Here is a 20324-nt window from a genome sequence, read left to right as displayed (position 1 = left end):
TCTGTGTGTGTGATCCTGTGTGTGTTTGTGTGTGTGATCCTGTGTGTGTCTGTGTGATCCTGTGTGTGATCCTGTGTGTGTGTGTGTGTGTGTGTGTGTGTGTGTATGTGTTATCCAGTGTGTGTCTGTGTGATCCTGTGTGTGTTTGTGTGATCCTGTGTGTGTGATCCTGTGTGTGATCCTGTGTGTGTCTGTGTGATCCTGTGTGTGTTTGTGTGTCTGTGTGTATGTGTGTGATCCTGTGTGTGTGTGTGTGATCCTTTGTGTGTCTGTGTGTGTGTGTGTGTGTGTGTGATCCTGTGTGTGTGTGTGTGATCATGTGTGTGTGTGTGTGTGTGTCTGTGTGATCCTACGTGTGTCTGTGTGTGTGTTTCAAACTTTGTGTGTGTGTGTGTGTGTCTGTGTGATCCTATGTGTGTTTGTGTGTCTGTGTGATCCTACCGGTATGCATGTTTGTGTGTCTGTGTGTGTGTGTCTGTGTGTGTGTGTGTCTGTGTATCTGTGCTTCCACAAATTTGTGTTTAACAGAACATAAGTTATGATATTTGGTATGTTGGTAGTACCGTAGGAATTCAAACACTCTGTCATTGCCGACCCCACTACACCACTGCAGTACTGTACAAAGCCGCTAGATTACCCATAATTGACCTTGACCTTTGTTGTCCCAATCCCATTTCTTTCTTTACAGACTGTAGAAATATGTCTGTGTTTGAATGTTCCAGATTGTGCGGGTACAGTCACCCTCTGGGACTACAAGAATATCTGTGAGCAGCACCGAGACAATTCCCAAGTTCTTACAGAAGGTACATGCTCCATTTTCTTATGTAAGGCCACACGGACTTAATTTTATGGATGACATCCTCTGAAGAACCCAAAGTAGTGCGCGCGGGCGAATGAAAAAAAAAATTCTGGCCAAAAATAAAAATGCTACTAAACCACAGGAATGTAAAGCTGGTATTGTGAATTTGCGGCAGTACTTAGCGACGTATACGACAAGCTGGCACATGCTGGCTTTTTGGCGGAATTTATGAATAATTATAATTGGTACGTATATACTTAGTTCTTGAGTCGTGGAGCTTCGGTAGCCTGGGTGCCCGGCTCTGTATTGTTGCCAACTACCATGGACTACCCAGGCCTAGGGCCAGGCCAGAGCCACGATGTACGTGATCTTTTTTTTTTTTTTTACAACAGGCGAAAATCAATGTGCGCGCGGATGTCATCCATAAAATTAAGGCGGTGTGGCCTAACTAAAGTAATTTCAGGGCAGTAAAACTGGATTTTCAAAGTCAATTTTCTGGGATTTTTTGATGTTGTAACTAGTAAGTAATGCTGATCGATATCTGTGAGATAAACATGCGATGTGCCTGCAGCTGACAGAAAAAAGGTTGCTTGTTTAAACCAAATTTGGTATCATACCAGGCTGATTCTAGCTATAGCTATTTATTGGTGGGAACAAAAATAAAGAGACTCCTCATATTTAAACACTTGAAATAATGATGAAAATGTGCTAAGAATTTACTGTTACAGTACAAATGTCAATATCAGACAGATTTCCTTATCTGGAATTTTTTTTTCAATCATCTGCGGGCATAATGGTCTGATGCATAGCGGCCACAGTCATGCACAGGTCCCGCCAGGTTGATCTGTCACCGGCACAGACTTGTGCCTTGTTTCCATGCTTTCTTTAGTCAAAGGAATTGTTTTGATTTGTCTGGGGGTGAGGCCTGCTATCTCTGATTGCATTGTTTCCATATCACTAGTATTTTTAGTGACAAGTGTTTGTTTCAAAGTTTAGTGAAAATCACACACAAGTACCACAACATTTTGTACCACTATTTCCTCAGGTTGGAGAGGAGCTGTCCCTGGGACATGACACATGGAAACTGTACCAGAACAGGGACCGGTCAGGGGAGCTGAAACCTGGCAGCAGGAAAACACTGCATACCACCAACATCAGGTATTGTAGGATCTCTATAGTATCATTATGTTTACCGAATGAAAACATATTGTTTTTGCTCTGTTTCTTCTTCTTCTTTTTCTCTCACACACACACACAAATATGCAGACATACCAAAAACAATACCTCCATTGCTCCTGGATGTAACACTAATTGGTTTATGTTTCCTGTAGACATGGGGACATGCTGTACCTGGTGCCGTCCTCAGCAGGACTGGACACGACTGACTCGGCTGGACCTCAGGACGTCCTCATGAACGATGTGGAGGAAGATGAAGTGGACGTCTTCTTATCCAAACAGGACGGCCGGATCGCCAGGGAGAGAGACGAGCAGCTGTGGGCATTTTTCCTTTGATACTTGACTTTATTTGGACCCACAATTAGCTTGACAAAAATGGGAAACTATTTGAAAGCGCTAGAATGCACTGTGTGTAATTCCATACAAATTGAAAATGCATTTTCCTGTAGCTTTTCCCACACCGTTGATGCTACTACTAGTACTAGCTAAAGGCATACATGTACATGTAGATATCCCCATAATAATAGGGATATCTCAAGTCTCTTCACTTTGTCAGTTTAAACTGGCTGTTGTTATGACACATTTAATATGTATCATAATAATGTTAATAACCAGCTTTCTTTCTTGGCATAACACATGGCTAGTGACCTATATATGCATTAAACCACCTCATAAACTAATACTGATGTATTTTCCAAGCAGTCTCAGTCTAAGAGTAGGTAACTGTGCTAGAAATTGTGAGAATTTTTGTTGAATGATTGAAGCTTTATCAACGTGTCCCTCTGAATGAAATGAACAAAATCCTGACTTGAACCTCTTCTTGGAGAAATCTCACAAAACATCTTGTTTGCAATATTAATGCTCAGTCTAGATATTTGGTTTATTTGGTGGTTATAGGACACTGGCCAGGTTTTATGTCACCATAACCACCTTGGGTCAGTAATCCTTAAGAAAATAACTGATCTACTTTCAGATGTCATCATGGACCCAAAGGAAAATGTGTTCACTGTACGTCCCTGGAGGTGAGTTAAAGTTATTGTGTTACTGGTGACTCTAAGTATGACCAATGAGATGACTTGTAGCTTGTTGGTCTATCCCATGATGCCTGTTTTTTTTTTTTTTCATTTCCCTCACTACCTTAATTTTTGCCCAAGTATGGAAACCACAAAATATGGTCTTAAATATATGATGTATTTTCAATGTTACCTACTGATGACAGTATGCAAAAAAAGAGAAGATTTTGAGGCCTGTGTTATGAATTAGTTTCCCTCAAGATACATGCTGTAATACATGTATTATTATTAATATATGAAAGGTAAGAAGGAATTTTGCATATGTATCTGATAGCTGCTGTGTTCCACAGCCCTACGATGAGGAGTATCTTCAGAAGTCTGAGATCAAGCACATGTCTTTCCACGCTCATCTCAAGAAACTGATGGGAGGAGTAGACAAGTATGTACATTTTTTAGTTCTGTATCATTATCTCTTGAGCCCATGTCCCATCTTCCCTATTTACATATAGAATATACAGTAGTGTAGCACGGGGTATTCCGTATCGCCCGAGGTACCAGCCTGACCACACATCGGATCGCCCGAAGGCCTGGGAGAGATCCGATCCGCGGGAGGGCTGGGACCGAGGGTGATGCGGAATACACTGTGTTGTATTTTATTTATGTCATACCCACCCAAGAAAACACACCTTTCAATGCAAAATGAGCAAAAATTTGGTGTTCCTAAACCAAAAAAATGCAACAACATCAATTCCAACGTCCGAATTTTGTACTCGAATTTTCGAAAGCGGTGCACGCCGTACCACTAGTTATCACACGGGCCAGAACACCCGTATCGAATGTAATCGCGTCCCAGGTATGACATAAGATACACATTCTTTTTATTAGTCTCCTGTGAAGGCTTCTGAGCGGGTGGCAGTTTCGATTCTGCATTATATGTGTCGTTTTGCCAGAGAACGTTATACCCAGCACGGAATAACCTTTTGCAGTCGCGTCTGCAACTGATAGATACATGTATCCTGATAAATTATCTAATATCAAAGCTATAACCTTCTCTAGCAGCATAATCTTCTCTGGCAAAACAACATGTTTAATGAAGCATCAAAATTCATGTGGAAGTTGGAAGCCTTCCCGACCAGCCACGTAACCCCTGCTTCTCCTACTGGGTCAGTTAGTCCTCACTACTTGTGAGAAATTGGGTTGGTCTCAATCATGATGTTTCTGACTCAGGGAGAAGAGTTGCTGTTTACAGTTCTATACCTGTAGGTCTATGCCTAGAAGTGGCCAAAATGGCCTTGCATTGAGCGACACCATTGAAAAAAAAAGCCTACACAGGAGCTTACTTTTTATTCAAATCTTCATCATTAACACTACCGTCCTAGTTAATATATATAGTTTTACCATCATCAGCATTACTGTCACGTTTCTCACCGGTTATTTTCCTGCTTCTATCCACTTGTTGTCCTGTTCCTTACCAGTATTAACACATAATAGTCAGCTTTACTCACTGGTGAGATTTGTGAAGTGACGGAGCATTCATATGTCAGGTCACATCACAGGATAGTGGGACTGTGGGAGGAGTATAAATTTACCTCGTGCAGAAAGCCTCCATGGCAAAAAAAAAAAATTGATCTTGCCCGAATTTCACTAGATCATAACATATTGTCATATTATTGTCTTTTGGGCACACAAAACAAAGTTTAAACCTAACCCATCACATCACATTAACTCTGACAATGAATAGTTAGGGATTAACTCTGATGAATTTCAAACCAACTGCTGACAATAATTATCTGACCCTTTTCTAATGAAATTCTGACCACACAGTGATGGTGCACTAGGTTATCTATAGCCAGGACGGTAATGTAGCTTAGAATTTAACTGTGTTACATAAGGAACAAGTACATTCTTTTTATTTCATTTCTTTCCTTAGTCGTGTTTCTTCTTTATAAATGTACAAAACATGGTTTTGTACATGATTGTGTTCTTCGGCATTCATGCAGAGACACAACAAACTAAAGCTAAAGACAAAACAACCTGGAAGTCTCATACTTGACAATTATTTTTGGTTAAACTATTCCAACATTCACAATGACGTTCATGTTTTTCCTGTCAGGGGAAAGTTTGTTGCTCTTGAGAACATGAGTGTGAAGATTCGGCCAGGCTGCACGGAGCACCCCCCCTGGCCGGGAGGGATCTGTACTAAATGTCAACCTAGTGCCGTCACTCTCAACAGACAGGTAAGGACCAGGGAAGGTTTTCATTTTTCTAACTGTTGATTGCTCAGTGCAAAGCCAATAGACCCATTCGACTTTCACGGATCGTATAAACTGCTTACGTCACGGGGGACATTTCAAAAGAACGTCGTTCTAGAACGCTGAAGTTGAACGTGGCTTGCGCTCGCGGTGTCCCCCTGGCAGATTATTTTTTTACTAAAAGTACTAGGTAAGTGTCTATTTTCACGGTAATTTTTGCGGAAATGACAGGAAAACAGGCACCAACTTTGTATGGTGGTATTCTGTACAACAAGTTAAGGTTATTTTGTTCTGTCACGTATGCAGTTTATGTGATCTGTGAAAAAAAACTTTCGAAATGTCCCCCCTGTGACGTAGTTTCTATTCGAAATGTCCCCCCTGTGACGAAGTTTCTATTCGAAATGTCCCCCCTGTGACGAAGTTTCTATTCGAAATGTCCCCCCTGTGATGTAAGCAGTTTATGCGATCCATGAAAGTCGGATGGGTCCATTGACCACTGCTAAGGCACTGACCTACAATGTAGGTAGGGTACAACAAGCATGTCAGCAGAATGTACTGCTCCTGTGCAAACCCTGATTTTCACGGTTTTCGTTAGATTTTTGGTCAATGTTGCATGGATTTTGCCTGTTGCAGACATCTTTTCCGACATAACAATTGGAAACTACAGACGGGATGTTAACCTTATATACGCGAATATGACCTTATATGAGACATCCTGCTAAAGTCAGTCAGTCAGTACATGTACCTTAGGTAACAAACTGTCTATGTCTTGCAGAAATATCGTCATGTGGACAACATCATGTTTGAAAACCACAGCCTGGTGGACCGTTTCCTGGACTACTGGAGGAAGACAGGGAACCAGCGGATGGGGTTCTTATATGGGAAATATGAGCACCACAAAGACGTGCCCCTGGGGATCAGGGCCACTGTGGCAGCAATCTATGAACCTCCTCAGGTTGGTAATGGGACAAAGAAATAATGAACTTTATAGCAACCCTAAATCCAGTTGTACAATACCTGCTGGTAGTTTAAAAGCATCCAATGGCAATGTATATTTCAGGGTGGCAAAAAAAAAACTATCTGTCTGATTTCGGTATTTACTGCCATTTCTTAGCACATTTTTGTCATTAGTTATTTTCATACTTGAAGCATTTGAAATACCCCTAAATCTAGCTACATAAGGAGTACATTTTTGGCCCCATAAGTCACGGCAAGCATGGCAAATGGGAGATATAAATGACATTACAGTCAAACTTATCCCAAGTGACCACCTCTATAAGCCGGCTATCTGGCCATAATGACTGCTTTTCTCAGTCCTGATTTTCCCTGTAAGTTGCCTAAGCTGTCCAACATGTCAGCAGCCGGCACTATTTGGGACCATACATGGCCCAATCTCTGCTTATGACAACTGCATCAGAATACATTTTTGATGATAATTAGCAGGAACTCTTGATGAAATCAGCCCATTTGCTATTGATTTCAACAGCATGACAGTCTTTGCACAATGTAAAACAGCACTGGCCGGGTCACTTTGAGTTAATGGCTCCTATGAGATATTGCCTCCTATCAAGCCACATTGGATCAGTGGGACAGTCTATTGTAAAACGGTTGGACATTTTGTCACCACGCTTTTGAAGGAACCTCCTTGGTATTCTTTTAAGAAGACCACTTGCCTAAGAAGACCACTTTTTCTTGGTGCCCTGGGTGCTCATCCTAGATACATTTTACTGTAATTAGAATGTAATTATTACATTCTAATTACTGTAAAATGTAGCCAGTTACGCAAGTTGATGATATGTTGTAAGAAAGGATCAACTATGAGCAAAGCAGAAAAGACAAAGCTGAAACAGATACTGGCAAAGAGAAAGGATCCCGCTCAGCGGCTCGACTCGACTAAAACGCACAAGCTCCTCAGAGTCCTCCAACGCAGGCAAGTCCGAACGCTGCGCCGCCTACAGAGGGCCACGAACGAGAGGGTCTCCCTGCAATATGCCACAAGTAGGGCAGAGACGGTGGCCAGGCTTAGTACGAGAGTGGATTCGGAGATTACCCTGCTGGGTACACCGAAAACCCGAAGGGAGAAGTACCGGCGAAAATACAACGTCCCACCGGTCAGTACGCCCAGGCGGAAGGAGAGGCTGAAGGACATGGTTGCGGAGGTGAAGGACCTCCCGAACCCCCAGAAAGCCCAACAGGCCGATCTCATAGTAGATGCGGACATGGTTGAGGAGGTGGTCTGAGAGAGGGCCAAGAAGGGCACGGCGCCCGGCTGACTAAAATATCCGACAAAGACCTCCTGAAAGTCAATGTTCCAGGCTTTAAGCGACCTCTATAAGAAGGTCCTCAGCACGGGCGACATCCCTGTCGGGTTCAGTGACTCTGAGATTACACTCCTGCTAAAGTCGACAGAGAAACCGGCCGATCTCCTTTCGAGCTGGCGCCCGGTCGAACTATAAGAGGCTGAGTGGAAAGTATTCGCACACATAGTGCAAAAGTACTGGATACGCTGGCTTATGACCCAAAACATGCTATCCCCGTGGCAACAGGCGTTCAGGCCTGGGGGGGAAATATCCACCCTGCTGTACACGCTCGAGGCGGCGTTGTAAGAGCAAGAGACCGGAAAGGCAAAATCTATGTGGACATATCAAACGCATTTGGCTCGATACGACACGAAGCCCTAGCCACTAACACGGTGAAGGTAATAGTAGAGAGGGCACGAAGGGGCAAGATCCTTCTCCGCGAAGCGAAGGGAGAGGCAGCGTATGAAGAAGAGATGGACCGCATGGTGGGCCTGCCTCAGCTGGGCGACCCACTGGCGCCAATAGTCTTCGCCCTCCTCCTCAACATTGCCCTCCAGGGGACCCCCCAATTCCCAATGACGAGGCACGGGATAGTGTTACGAGGGAGCCAAGTTAGGCTGGCCCGCCTAGATTTCGCCGATGACGTAGGGCTAACGAGCGGCTCACGGGCTGGCATCGAGGAGATGGCCGGATGGGTGGAGGAAAGGTTCAAGGCCTTGAACCTCACCCTAAGCCCCGACAAGATTGTCCTGATGGCGTATAAGTTCGGGCGGGAGCTGACACCGCTAACGCCATCGCCACCAGTGCAAATCGGGGGCAAAAACATCCGGTGTGCCAGCCCAGATGACGAGCGCCCGGTAACATACCTGGGCACGACTGTTAACAGGCCTCGCAACTATGCCGAACTACGAGTGTTAGGGTGGCTTGCGCCAAAGACCCCGCTTGACCAGACCCTGGAGGCCGGTCTGAGACCGCTCCAGCCTGGAGAACAGCTGTACGGGTTGATATTCCCACAAAAGTTGGATTATGTGACGACGTATGTAGTGCCAAGGCTGATCTACCCTCTGAGGGTGGTCAATGTGCGTGTGAAGGAGTTGGAGAAAGTTGACAAACTCCTAAAGGAAGCAGTCAAATCGTGGGCAGGCGTACCATTGAGAATGTCGGATGGCTTCCTCTACCTTCCCCGTCACAGACTAGGGCTAGGCCTACCGTCCATCCACTCCACGTACAGAAGAGCACTGGTGGACAGATGTGCTCGCCTACTAGGCACCCCTTCTACCAGCAAGGGACCGACCCCTCCCCTCCCAAACTACACCAGGGAAATCCTAAAGGCACAACTCGCCGACTACCTCGGCAGTGGTCTGGAGAAGGAGCCGGGTAGCAAAGTGCTAGGACTCAAGATGTCAAGCATGAAAGGGGGACACCTGGTGAAGAAGGAGGGGAGAGCCACCAAGGGAGAACAACCTTGGCTATCGCACATGCTGGGGGCAATGTGCAACATTGACATAGGCATGTACAAGGAGGGAGACGGGTATGTCCTCACGGAAGGCGGGGCAACAAGGTCACAAAAGGGCAAAGTGACCAATGCCTTCCAGACTCTGACAAGGCTCCGGTCATACATGACAAGGATGAGTCAGAGACACCTGATGAGGGAATATATAAGGGAACATGCCCCGGCCGCCCCGCTGATTGCAGACACGCTTGAAGGGTATGTAGCAATCAGGAAGCTCATCAACCCGACAACACTGAGGGACGTGTGGTCGTGGGGCAGAAGGGAGTACTCCCATACACCAGGCCACCTTCAAGGTAACGGCTTCGGTCTGCAACCCGTCCGCAGCTGAGTCTGGCATAATGCACAAACCAACGTCAACCCACTATGCAGCAGGCTGCATTGCTACGAACACGCTCCAAATCAAACGCCACCATGCTCGCTGTCTGCAATAGCTTGGCAAAGGCCTGCAAGGCCAAGGGCTTCCAAGTGGAGAGGAAGAAGCCCTACCCCCACCTCAACAAAAGGGCGGACGTCGTTGTGCGCACCACTAGAGGGGTGGCGATACTGGAGATCGCGGTGGTGGAACACTTCACCGCCGACAAGTTCGTAGCAAAACGGCGCCAGGCTGACTAATCGCCAGAGACATCGCGAGGGGAGAACTGACTCGGTCAGTAGACCCACACGACAAGGATGACCAATGGGCCGGGGACACCGGCCCGAAGTCAGTGTAGGTGCGTGGAAGGCAAAGGGCTGGCTCTGTGTCCCGACAGCAGGAAGGATTGTGATCCATGAGATCAACCTCGCAGGGGGAGGCAGATGCAGGAAGAAGAAACCGGCAAGAGCTGTGGCAGACATACTGACCGCACTGCTGGCAGAGGGACGGAAAATGGCCGAGCTGTGGCCCTGGACGAGGGTAGCGCTCCTCCATAACATCCCAGGGTGGACGGAGCAAGCCCACCGCACCCTCGACTCTCAGGAGCTCCCCATGGCTGTCGCACTATACCTCAAAGACGCCAGTGGGGTGAAGCACATGGAAGTACCTTCAACACCAAGAGGGTACCCATGGGTCATGACGACCAAAGGCCCTGTTAAATATATGAGAGAGTCCATGGGGCTCTACGGCGACTACCCGCCTGTGGGCGGCGCCGAAGCAGACCTGAAAGACGCCTCCAAATGGGCCCACACGTTCACGGAGCTCATCCCGGTGCTTTACGACATAGCCGGCACCCTCCATAGAAGCTCGGCTAACCTGCTAAGGGATACCCTGAGCATGCCAGTGGCAGAGGCCCTACGACCCTCCATTGAAATCTTTCGGTGGAACCATACCATGGGGAAGCCGCAGAACATTCCCTCATGGTATAAGAACCGCCTGATATTATTATCATAGTCATAGTTTTTTTTTGACAAACATAAAGTTTGTTAGTAGAGCTTGTGTGTATGTAAAAAGTGGGAAATATGTAGCATTATCTATTATCTGTATCAGTATAGCCGGTATTACCGCCTTTTTGGCGTAACACACCAGCTTTGCAGGCACGCGGCGCGGCGGCAGCTAGCTATATCACACCAAACGACTTGTTACACTCAATCTTTGCACAATGTCATGTAATTTCAGTTCTTGTTGAAAGCTTTCTAGTGATGTTGCCCCAACTGTGCTTGGTGGCAACGAGTTCCAGTCTACGATAGTTCTGGGGAAATATGAGTTTTTGGACACCTCAATTCTTGGTTGATAACTCTGATATTTGAAGGCATGACTGTTTCTCGTTCTTTTTTGGGCTGGTATCAAGTGGTTGGTACGTCCACCAGTTTATTAGTCATTTTGTTCATCATGCACATTCAGTCTGGACATTCTACGTCTGTCTTCCAGCGACCCCATAGATTACATGTAATCTATGTAGTATTATGTAGACCTCCCTAACTGTCTGTATGTTTCCTCAGGTTGGAACAGCGAACAGTCTGCAGCTCCTGGAGGACAGGAATGCTGAGGTAGTAGATGACATTGCCAGGAAGCTGGGACTCAGGAAGGTCAGTTTTCACTGTCTGCTTCTAGATCTGTTCTCACAACAGATGAATAGCAAAGTTCTTTGATCTTTGAAGCTACATGTAGATGTTACTTGGTGCATAGTGCAATAAAGGTGTTACATAGTTCACAGTGCACTTAAGCTAGTTTCTTAATGTAAAAACTAACTTAGTTAAGTGCGCTGTGAACTATGTAACACCTTTAGTGCACTATGCACCAAGTAACATCTAGTGTCAGTGCACAGTAAACCAGTCAGAATTGCCCTGATGAAGATGACAGACGGTCATCGAAACGTCAGCTCGTGAAAAGTAAATGGTTGTGATCAAAGAACTTTGCTATTCATTTGTTTACCAGCCTGATGAAATTATTACCGGATGTTCTTACAACAGGCAAGAAAAGATACTAGATGTTTACATAGAGAATTAAACACAGTGTATTCTGTGTCACTCCCGGTACAAAATGTACTAGCCAGAGCTAGGGCTGTGTACCTGTCATTGTACTGTACCACAAAAATTGATTACATGTAGGTAAAGGCCCAAAATACCTAGTAAACACTAGATACCAGGTACTGTATCTGTATAACGTTATGTTTATTTGTGAACTAGCAGGTCTCCCATCTCCCACCATAGTGGCACAAGGCTAAAAGTAACTTCTTTTGTTGCCCATGTTTTGTGTAAGAATTTGCCATAAACAAAAACCTACCCTCAACTGTCAAGTTTATTAATGATGTTTGTGTTGTTATTGAAGAAGTTTAGAAGAACATACATTTTTGTATTGTTTAGGTACAGGCCTGTATCTAAACCCGTGCACAAAATTTGTTTAGGTACACAGCTCTAATCAGAATGGACATAAACAATATTAACAAGGATGGTACCCAGGATAGTGCTGATGGGAAGTTATTCAAGATCTGTATACTGTAGTATACAATGGATGTTCATTTTAAAAGCTTAAGGCCACACCAATTTAATTTGTTGTTTCTCGGATTAGCAGTGTCCATTGTCCTCTGATTTGCCAAAAAAAAAAAGATTTGAGGTTCTGAATCAACTGCAAAATGCTCAATGAAAGACATATTTTGGCCCCAACAGTTGAAGAAAGTCCTTTTCTTCCTAGTTATTAAAGTTTTTCAATGTAACAATGCAACTTTGTTTCATTAAAAGTTCAAAACCTATTGTTTTGATTATAAACCAGCCTGGTATGTTCACTTCATGGCTCATATCGTAACATTTCCGACTATCTTGGGGTGCCTGTGTTTTTTTTTTGCACTGTCACTTAATATTTTTTCTGAAAAAATCTGAGAAACAACAAATTAAATTGTTGTGGCCTAAGTGTCATCAAAACAATCAAAACAAATAAAAATGTTACTATGATTTTTTTGATTTTGTTGTCCATGCCCACTTCAGAATTAGTGATGTAACCAATAAATTTTCCACTTTACAGGTTGGATGGATTTTTACTGACTTGGTGGCTGATGACTCTGGCAAAGGAACTGTCAAGAATTTCAGGAACGCGGTTTGTACTATTGCTTTGTAAACTGTTTCCTTTCTACCATGTCTATTCATAGCAAAAAGCTGTTCTGTTTCTAATGAACATAGTACACAAAAGAAGAACAGAATAAAACTTTTCGTCTGTTCTCAAAAAACAAAAAAGATGACGTCCTCCGAGGCTCTGGCCTGGCTCTGGGGCGGGGTAGTCCATGGTACAGTGTAGCTATTGTCAATACGGAGTCGGTGGTAACTCTGGAGGATGGCATCTAGGCTACCAAAGCTCCCTGCAGCTGACTCAAGAACTCGGTACATAGGTACAGGTACAGTGCTAAAAAAAAAAATTCATAAATTCCACAAAAAGCCAGCTTGTCGTATACCTTGCTATGCACTGCAAATTCACAATACCACCTTCCCTGTGGTTTGGTCGGAATTTTTTTATTCACTCTTGCGCACTAGTTTAGGAGTCTTCAGAGGATGACATTGTCATCCATAAAATTAAGTCGGTGTGGCCTTATTACTAAAACATATGATGTACTGTTGACAGGATTCAGTGTTCCTGAGTGCAGAAGAGTGTATCATGGCAGGAGAGTTTCAGAACCAACATCCAAACTGTACCAAACTCTCTCCTGACGGGACTTTTGGCTCCAAATTTGTCACTGTGGTGGCTTCAGGTAAGTCTAACCGTTTTGTGCAAGTTTCCTTTGACATGTGCTGTCTGTTCCATGAACTTCCAACTGTATTTTGCCACCTTCCTAAAGGCCCCTTCACACTTACTCTGTATCAGTAGGGGTCATGCAGAAACAGGCAGAATGAAGAATTGGCAACATACTGCCACATTTGGGAAACACTTCATGTAGTAATGCTAGAATACATAGTATCCCTACACACTAGAGGCACAATGAGCCTCAAAACTGCTACATGTATAATGTATACCAGTGTCCTGTAAAGGAAGACACTAAATATCTTCTAACCTAAAGCCCCCGTCACACATTCAGAACCTTCCTCCAAACACAAACCAACCAATGTTGGCAGTAGGTTGGGAGCAGACCGATATATACAACGTAGGCCATGCCTACCTTTCAATAAGAATCAAATCAAATTTAAGTCAAATTTGACTGCCAACCAAACCCAACCATGGTATATTTTAAACCTCTCGTCCACCCTCGAATGTTTGAAACATTTTGAAACATTCGTCTGGCACAGGCAAATACTAGCTGACCTTACTGAACACCAACCAACCACAGCTGACTTGCCACAACCTACTCCTAGACTTTGGCAGTACTTGAGAGTACGTATTCAGCTACCTGTATGTGTAGTGCTGTGTACCGGTTCACTGGACTTGGATCCGAAGATGTAAGAATGTTTAGGTTCAAGTAAAAAAAACCCTAAAAGTCAAGAACCGAGTCCGGACTTATTACCAAAAACATTTTTCACATAGTATTACCCTTTTTCTTTCCAAACCACCTAAAACCTTCCGTAGATAGCAAAATCTTCGCTGCAAAATGAAGAAAACATTGCCATCGGGCATCTTCAAGTGTCAGCCTCCATGTTATGTGCATGGCCAACGTTTTGCCCAAACAACATTGCAAGGTTGCTAACATGCAATTTTGTATATGCCATGGGTTTAGGTCCGGACTTACAAGTCCAGAACTGAACCTAAACCTCTGGACTTGAATCCGGACCTGAACCTAAATGTGGGTTTAGGTACACAGCACTATGTATGTGTGACACCAAATATCTTTTAACTGCCTGACAATATGTTTCTTAATTTTTTCACTACTGCAGGTGATGAAAGTCATCAGATCCACTTCGAGGGTTACCAGGTGTCTAACCAGTGCATGGCCCTGGTGAGGGATGACTGTCTGGTGCCCACTAAGGACGCCCCTGAGCTGGGCTACATCAAGGAGTCCACACCAGAACAGTATGTGCCTGATGTGTTCTACAAGGTCAGTGTTACATGATCTCATCAGGCATAATTATTTCACCATAGGGGCCTTGCCCACACCGCACTACTTTGTGATAGCACAGTGCAGTTTTATTCAGATCACTCTGCGTACCACACTAGAACAGTAAACAATAAAGATGGAGTCAGCCCTCAGATACGTGTCCTATCGTACTTGAATTTGACATCTACGCGAAGTACTGATAGACATCCGAACACGACACAAACACGACAGTCAGTTTTAACAAGATTCTGCACCAACAACTATGAAAGGAGTCTACAGTCACCAGTGTACAAAATACTTTTTTGAACCAGGTTGCCCAGTGGGCAACCTACGGCAAAAATTAGGTTACCCTCAGAATTTAAGGTTGCCCCACCTATAAGTTACTACTTTCCTCAAATTAAGTAATGTTACATACATAAGCCTTTGACAATATTTCTAACAGCCTTTAGTTAACTGATGCTAGTAATAGCCATTAATACCTAAAATTAAAAAGCATCTGCCAGATACAGTGGTGCAAGTCAAGTGGGCATGGTTTTTTGGGGGGTTGGGGCATTCTTAAAATTCAGGTAGCACACTGGGCTACCTTGGTTCAAAAATAGGTTTTACCAAGTAAAATTTGGTTGCCCGGGGCAACTGGGCAACCAGGTATTTTGTACGCTGGGGGACTCACGGAAATAAAAACAAACCTATACAGAGGGTGTCAATGGAAGATAGGCGAAAAATGTCCAGACTTTGCATGATGTACAAAATGACTAATGGTGGATGTACCTACTACTAAGTACCAATACCAGCTCAGAAAAAAAATCAAAATAGTAATGATTTCAAGTACCAGCGTTATCAACCAAGCATTGAGGTGTTCAAAATTTTCCCAGAACTATTGTAGAGTGAACCTTGCTGCCACCAAGCACAGTTGGGGCATTAATATTAGATAGCTTTTATTAAACAATGCCTGCAGTTACATTTCACATGTACAAAATGTACATGTCATGTAGATGTGCAAAGGTTAGGTGTAACAGGTTGTTTGATGTAATATAATCAGCTACTACAATATAACTTTCAGTTATAGTAGAGATGAAAGAACAGATAATGCATCATGTATGTTTTAAAGACTTTTTGTACAATGACATTGTCCAAAAGGTGAACAGGACCACTCAAAAATGATGCTCTGAAAAAATCATGGTACTAAAAGCGTCATCCAACATTGTGGTGTTACATGATGTTTCCTCTATAGGAGAAGGACTCCTATGGCAACTTGGTGACACTGCTGGCCCGTCCACTCCCAGTGGAGTATTTACTAGTACAGGTAAGTTTTTTTTTAGATTTTATTTATTGAAACATACAATGACAAGACGTGGTGGCGACACACTCAAGTTACACTTATATTCATGTCGCCACCAGACAATATGTAATACAAGCAAGCAAAGCACGAGTTTTCATACAGAAGTTGAATACAACAATCAATCAATGAACTAGTGAAACACATAGTATTTACATAAACACTGATAGGATCGATCAAGACACTACAAAAACGATTTGATTCCAACAAAAAAGTCTGCACATGCAGCAGTATTTGAGTATTGTACATTGTTGACAGAAAAGAAGAACCTCTTAAAAATAAATATACCAGAATATAATCTGAAAGATCATCCAAGTCAGTAATAAAACCAATCAGTGTTCAAGCTTCCAAAAAGGGTATTTCGTTGTTGAGTGTAATTAGGGCAGTGTAACAAAAAGTGACTAATGTTTACAGGTAAGTTCTAACTTCCCCACTACAAAATGTAGTACAGGTAAAAGTCTCAGTCACACATAACCTGATATGATTAGGAGTAGGGCAGGAGTAAGATTAGCTGTGGTTGGCTGGTGTTCGGTGTGGTGGGCTACCGTTTGGCTGCGTCAGGTGAATGTTTAAAATGTTAAAAACATTCTCGTGTGGACGGGAGGGTTGGCCATGGTTGGCTGGTGTCTGGAAGTACGTTGGTTGGTAGTGAAAATTGACTCAATTTTAACTCAAATTGTATTTGATTTGTATTGAAAGGTATGCATGGCCTGAATCAGGCCAGACTGTTCCCAAAATTCAGCCAACGTAGTTGGTGTTCAGGCTGAGGTTTTCAATGTGTGATGGGGGCTTAAAACTTGTGATTACAATTTGTACATGAATTGTACAGGTAAACTTACTCTTGGAGACTAGTTCTACTTCTATCTAGTACACTCAGGTAAGACTTAATAGTAACTCCTAATTCCACACAAACTTGATATTACAAGTAAGTAAACTGTTGTTCATTATGCCACACCAATTTAATTTGTTGCTTCTCAGATTTTTTAAGAAAAAATATGAAGTGACAGGGCGAAATTAAAAAAAAAACAGGCCAAGGCACCCCGTGATAGATGGAAATGGTACAATATGAGCTATGAAGTCAACATACCAGGCAGGCTGTGTAGGATAAAAATTGTGTAGAAGTCTAGTGGCGTAGATTCTCAATGTCATTTTTATATGATTGTGAAGTCTGTGACTCTGTACATTGTTTTGTCTTATGTTCTTGGAATCCAGGTCATCAAGTATCAAGTATCAAGGTTTATAATGAAAACAATAGATTTTGAACTTTAAATGAAACAAAGTTGCACTGTTACATTGAAAAACTTTAACAACTACGAAGAAGAGGACTAGGAAGAGAAGAGAGCCAAAATATGTCTTTTATTTTGCAGTTGATTTCGAACCTAAAAAAGTTTTTTTAATGGATGGGGCGAATCTGAGAAACAACAAATTAAATTGGTGTGGCCTTATGATCATGAATAAACATGATAAAATGTTGAAGAATGAAGACTTGATGTACATTTCAGGTTACTACAGGTTTCCCTGTTGATCCTGTGTCCACCTTCAACACCAGGATGGACAAACCCTTCCCTATAGAGAACAGAGCAGACATTGGTGACATACAGGTTTGTCTTTTATCTTCACAAGCTAAGAACTAGTACTTAACTTATCATGAAAGTTCATCTGTGTTGGTAGTAATCATAGTAAAATGTTAAACTTTATTCCAACACACAGGTTACAGAGATCAAATTTTCAGCGACCACTGTCACCTTTATCGGTATAATTAATGACCAATCACTTCAACACGTGATCTCGCGAGAATTACGGTTTACAAACACGTGACTTTATTCACACGAGACTTAACTGATACGTGACATAAGCAATTGATCAAAAGTGCCAGGGAGTTTATATCGTCCACCATCTCTATTTAGTGATGCTTACGTCACGTATCAGTAAAGTCTTGTGTGAATAAAGTCACGTGTTTGTAAATCGTAACTCGAGATCACGTTGTGAAGTGATTGGTCATCAATTATCCTGATGAAGGCGACAGTCGCTGAAAATTTGATCTCTGTAAACTGTGTGTTGGAATAAAGTTTAACGTTTTACTATATTACTTAACTTTTGATACCATCTTTGATGACAGTTGGTCTGTGGTCGTATCAAGTGTGATCAAGTCAAGCCCAGAACCTAGAGGCCATCTGTTTGAATCTTGCCATGTCACTGATCTTGTGCCCTTGTGAAAGGCATTTTACATGACTTACATTTGTAAATCCATGTCTAAAAATGGATACCTGACTTCAGTTTGGGAGGTAAAAGGCAGTGGAAGGAGAGGGATGGGCTCTGCCTTCCAATACTGTGCTCTTGAGTTCTGACACAGTGAATAAAATGACTTTATTGTACTGGGTACAAAGTATGGCATCTACTAGTACATATTTTACAAGAATTCAGAGATCTCATACCTCCATGAAGTATATGAGTTTTGTCACAGTTTTTTTATTTGTCTCATTGACTATTGAAATAAGGTCGTAATTAGCATACTCCAGTTTAATTTATAGTTTTCTAAATTCAAATGACAATATTCTTAGTGTAAAAGTCCTCTCCTTTGTCATACTTCATTTTGACATGTCCTCATTAATTATGCAAATGACCTCTACATTACATAATATATGCATAGTGATGTTAACCTTTAAGTAACTTACACATGTCAAAAGGTATAAAATTCTCATCATTCACCAATAAGGATCACAGAATTTTTACATTAATTATCCTAACATCTACACAGTTTTTAATATGTTTATCCCAACATACATGTGTACATGATACCATCCAGGGCTCAAAAAGGCTATGGGACTACCAGTACCTGTTTAAACCTACATGTAGTTGGTTTAAAAATACAACATCTGTGTCCATAATATCACCAGGGTCCATAATATCACCACCTTGAGAAACAGTGTGCTTAAAGATATTTTTACTGCAACATACTTTTGGCATGCACTCCTGCACACCTCAAATGTACATACCTAGGGTATGTTGCAGTAAAAATATCTTTAAGCACACTGTTTCTCAAGATGGTGATATTAATATGGACCCTGGTGATATTATGGACACAGATGTTATATCAGTTCCATGCATGTTGACTTGAAGTTTAACCTGATGTCCTCAGGACTTTGGTCAGCTGACTGCCTACATGCAGCAGTTCCCCGGGTACCGGCTACTGGAGGCCATGTCTGATCTACACTTCCTCACCTACCTGGCAACAATGGACATGTTACCACTCAAGGTAAGACCACACCAATTTCATTTGTTGTTTCTCGGATTTGCCCTGTCCATTTTTGCCGGAAAAAAATTTTTTGTTCTATATCAACAGTTGCAAAATACTCAATGAAAGACATAATTTATTTTGGCTCCAACAGTTGAAGAAAGTCCTTTCCTTCCTAGTTTTTCAATGTAACAATGCAATTTGTTTCATTAAAACTAAGTTCAAAATCTATTATTTAGATTATAAACCAGCCTTGTCTGTTGACTTCATGGCTCATATTGTAACATTTCCGGCTATTACGGGGTGCCTTGGACTTGTGCCTTGGCTGATTTGAAAAATTTGGAACTGATAACTGATCCTGACTGATTTCATTCGTAGCTTTAGAACAATGACAGTGCTGAGATGGCATTTGACCGGTTTCAACTTTATTTGTCTTTCTCAAGAATCATGATTGATTTGTCACATGTCATTTGTCGTGGGGTCATGTGGCGCAGTCGGTAGCGGGTTTGGCTCACACCCAAGAGGTCACGGGTTTGAATCCTGCCCATGTCACTGATTTTGTGCCCTTGGGAAAGGCACTTTACACAACTTTCCTTACTTCACTCAGGTGGAAATGAGTACCTAGCTTTGGTTAGGGACGTCCCTCAGATAGGACGTTAAATGGAGGTCCCGAGTTTGGGAGAGCCACACCCCACACACGTTAAAGAACCCACCGCACTTATCGAGAAGAGAAGGGGTCCTTTCCGGTGTGAGTGGTTCAAACCTTACAGTCCGGTCTTACACAGCTTGTACATGTACAAAACTGGTGTGTTACGCCTAAAGGCAGTTTACCGGTTATGCAAAACAAACAAACAAACAAACAAATTCTTATTATCATGGGACAGAGACAAGCTTATATAAGGAGAGCCAAGATCCTTTCTTCCCACTCCAGTATTTCCAACCTTGTCTGATCCCACACAGGAACACATGGACCCTTTACTGGAAGGTGTGAGGGAACAAAGTGCAGAGACTGTGGAACATTGGTCCAAAACTGACCAATGGGCAACAGTGGAACAACTGATTGCTGCACATGGTAGGTACACATTAAAGTGCTCCTGACACCAAAATATGATTTAAGCTGATTGTAGTTGACATAACTAGTATCACCTGCCAGTGGATAACAGACACATTTACAGTAAATATGCACGGTTTATTTATTTATTATGGGTTCACCACACCACGAAGTGGTGTGGTGAAACCATATTGCTTTTTCTGATGTTTCTTCTTCTTCTTCT

General features: G+C 42.7%; 1 protein-coding gene across 1 annotated transcript in view; it reads left to right on the top strand.

Annotated features, from left to right (window-relative positions):
• The window catches only part of LOC109481543 (nuclear protein localization protein 4 homolog), a 23101-nt gene that overhangs the window by 698 nt on the left and 2079 nt on the right, over positions 1–20324 (top strand). Inside the window, exons 2-16 of the mRNA XM_019784128.1 lie at positions 723–803; positions 1845–1957; positions 2131–2292; positions 2949–2997; positions 3339–3427; positions 5102–5225; positions 6016–6195; positions 10968–11054; positions 12487–12558; positions 13078–13204; positions 14319–14479; positions 15711–15782; positions 17318–17416; positions 18955–19071; positions 20011–20122. Coding sequence (XP_019639687.1) covers positions 723–803; positions 1845–1957; positions 2131–2292; positions 2949–2997; positions 3339–3427; positions 5102–5225; positions 6016–6195; positions 10968–11054; positions 12487–12558; positions 13078–13204; positions 14319–14479; positions 15711–15782; positions 17318–17416; positions 18955–19071; positions 20011–20122 — 1645 coding nt within the window. The remainder of the gene's footprint in view (positions 1–722; positions 804–1844; positions 1958–2130; positions 2293–2948; positions 2998–3338; positions 3428–5101; positions 5226–6015; positions 6196–10967; positions 11055–12486; positions 12559–13077; positions 13205–14318; positions 14480–15710; positions 15783–17317; positions 17417–18954; positions 19072–20010; positions 20123–20324) is intronic.

Source organism: Branchiostoma belcheri, unplaced genomic scaffold, assembly GCF_001625305.1.
Source record: "Branchiostoma belcheri isolate BF01 breed outbred unplaced genomic scaffold, Haploidv18h27 scaffold56, whole genome shotgun sequence".
NCBI lineage: Eukaryota > Metazoa > Chordata > Leptocardii > Amphioxiformes > Branchiostomatidae > Branchiostoma > Branchiostoma belcheri.
The sequence above is the reverse complement of the archived record's forward strand: the minus strand, read 5'-3'. Positions and strand labels throughout refer to the sequence as shown.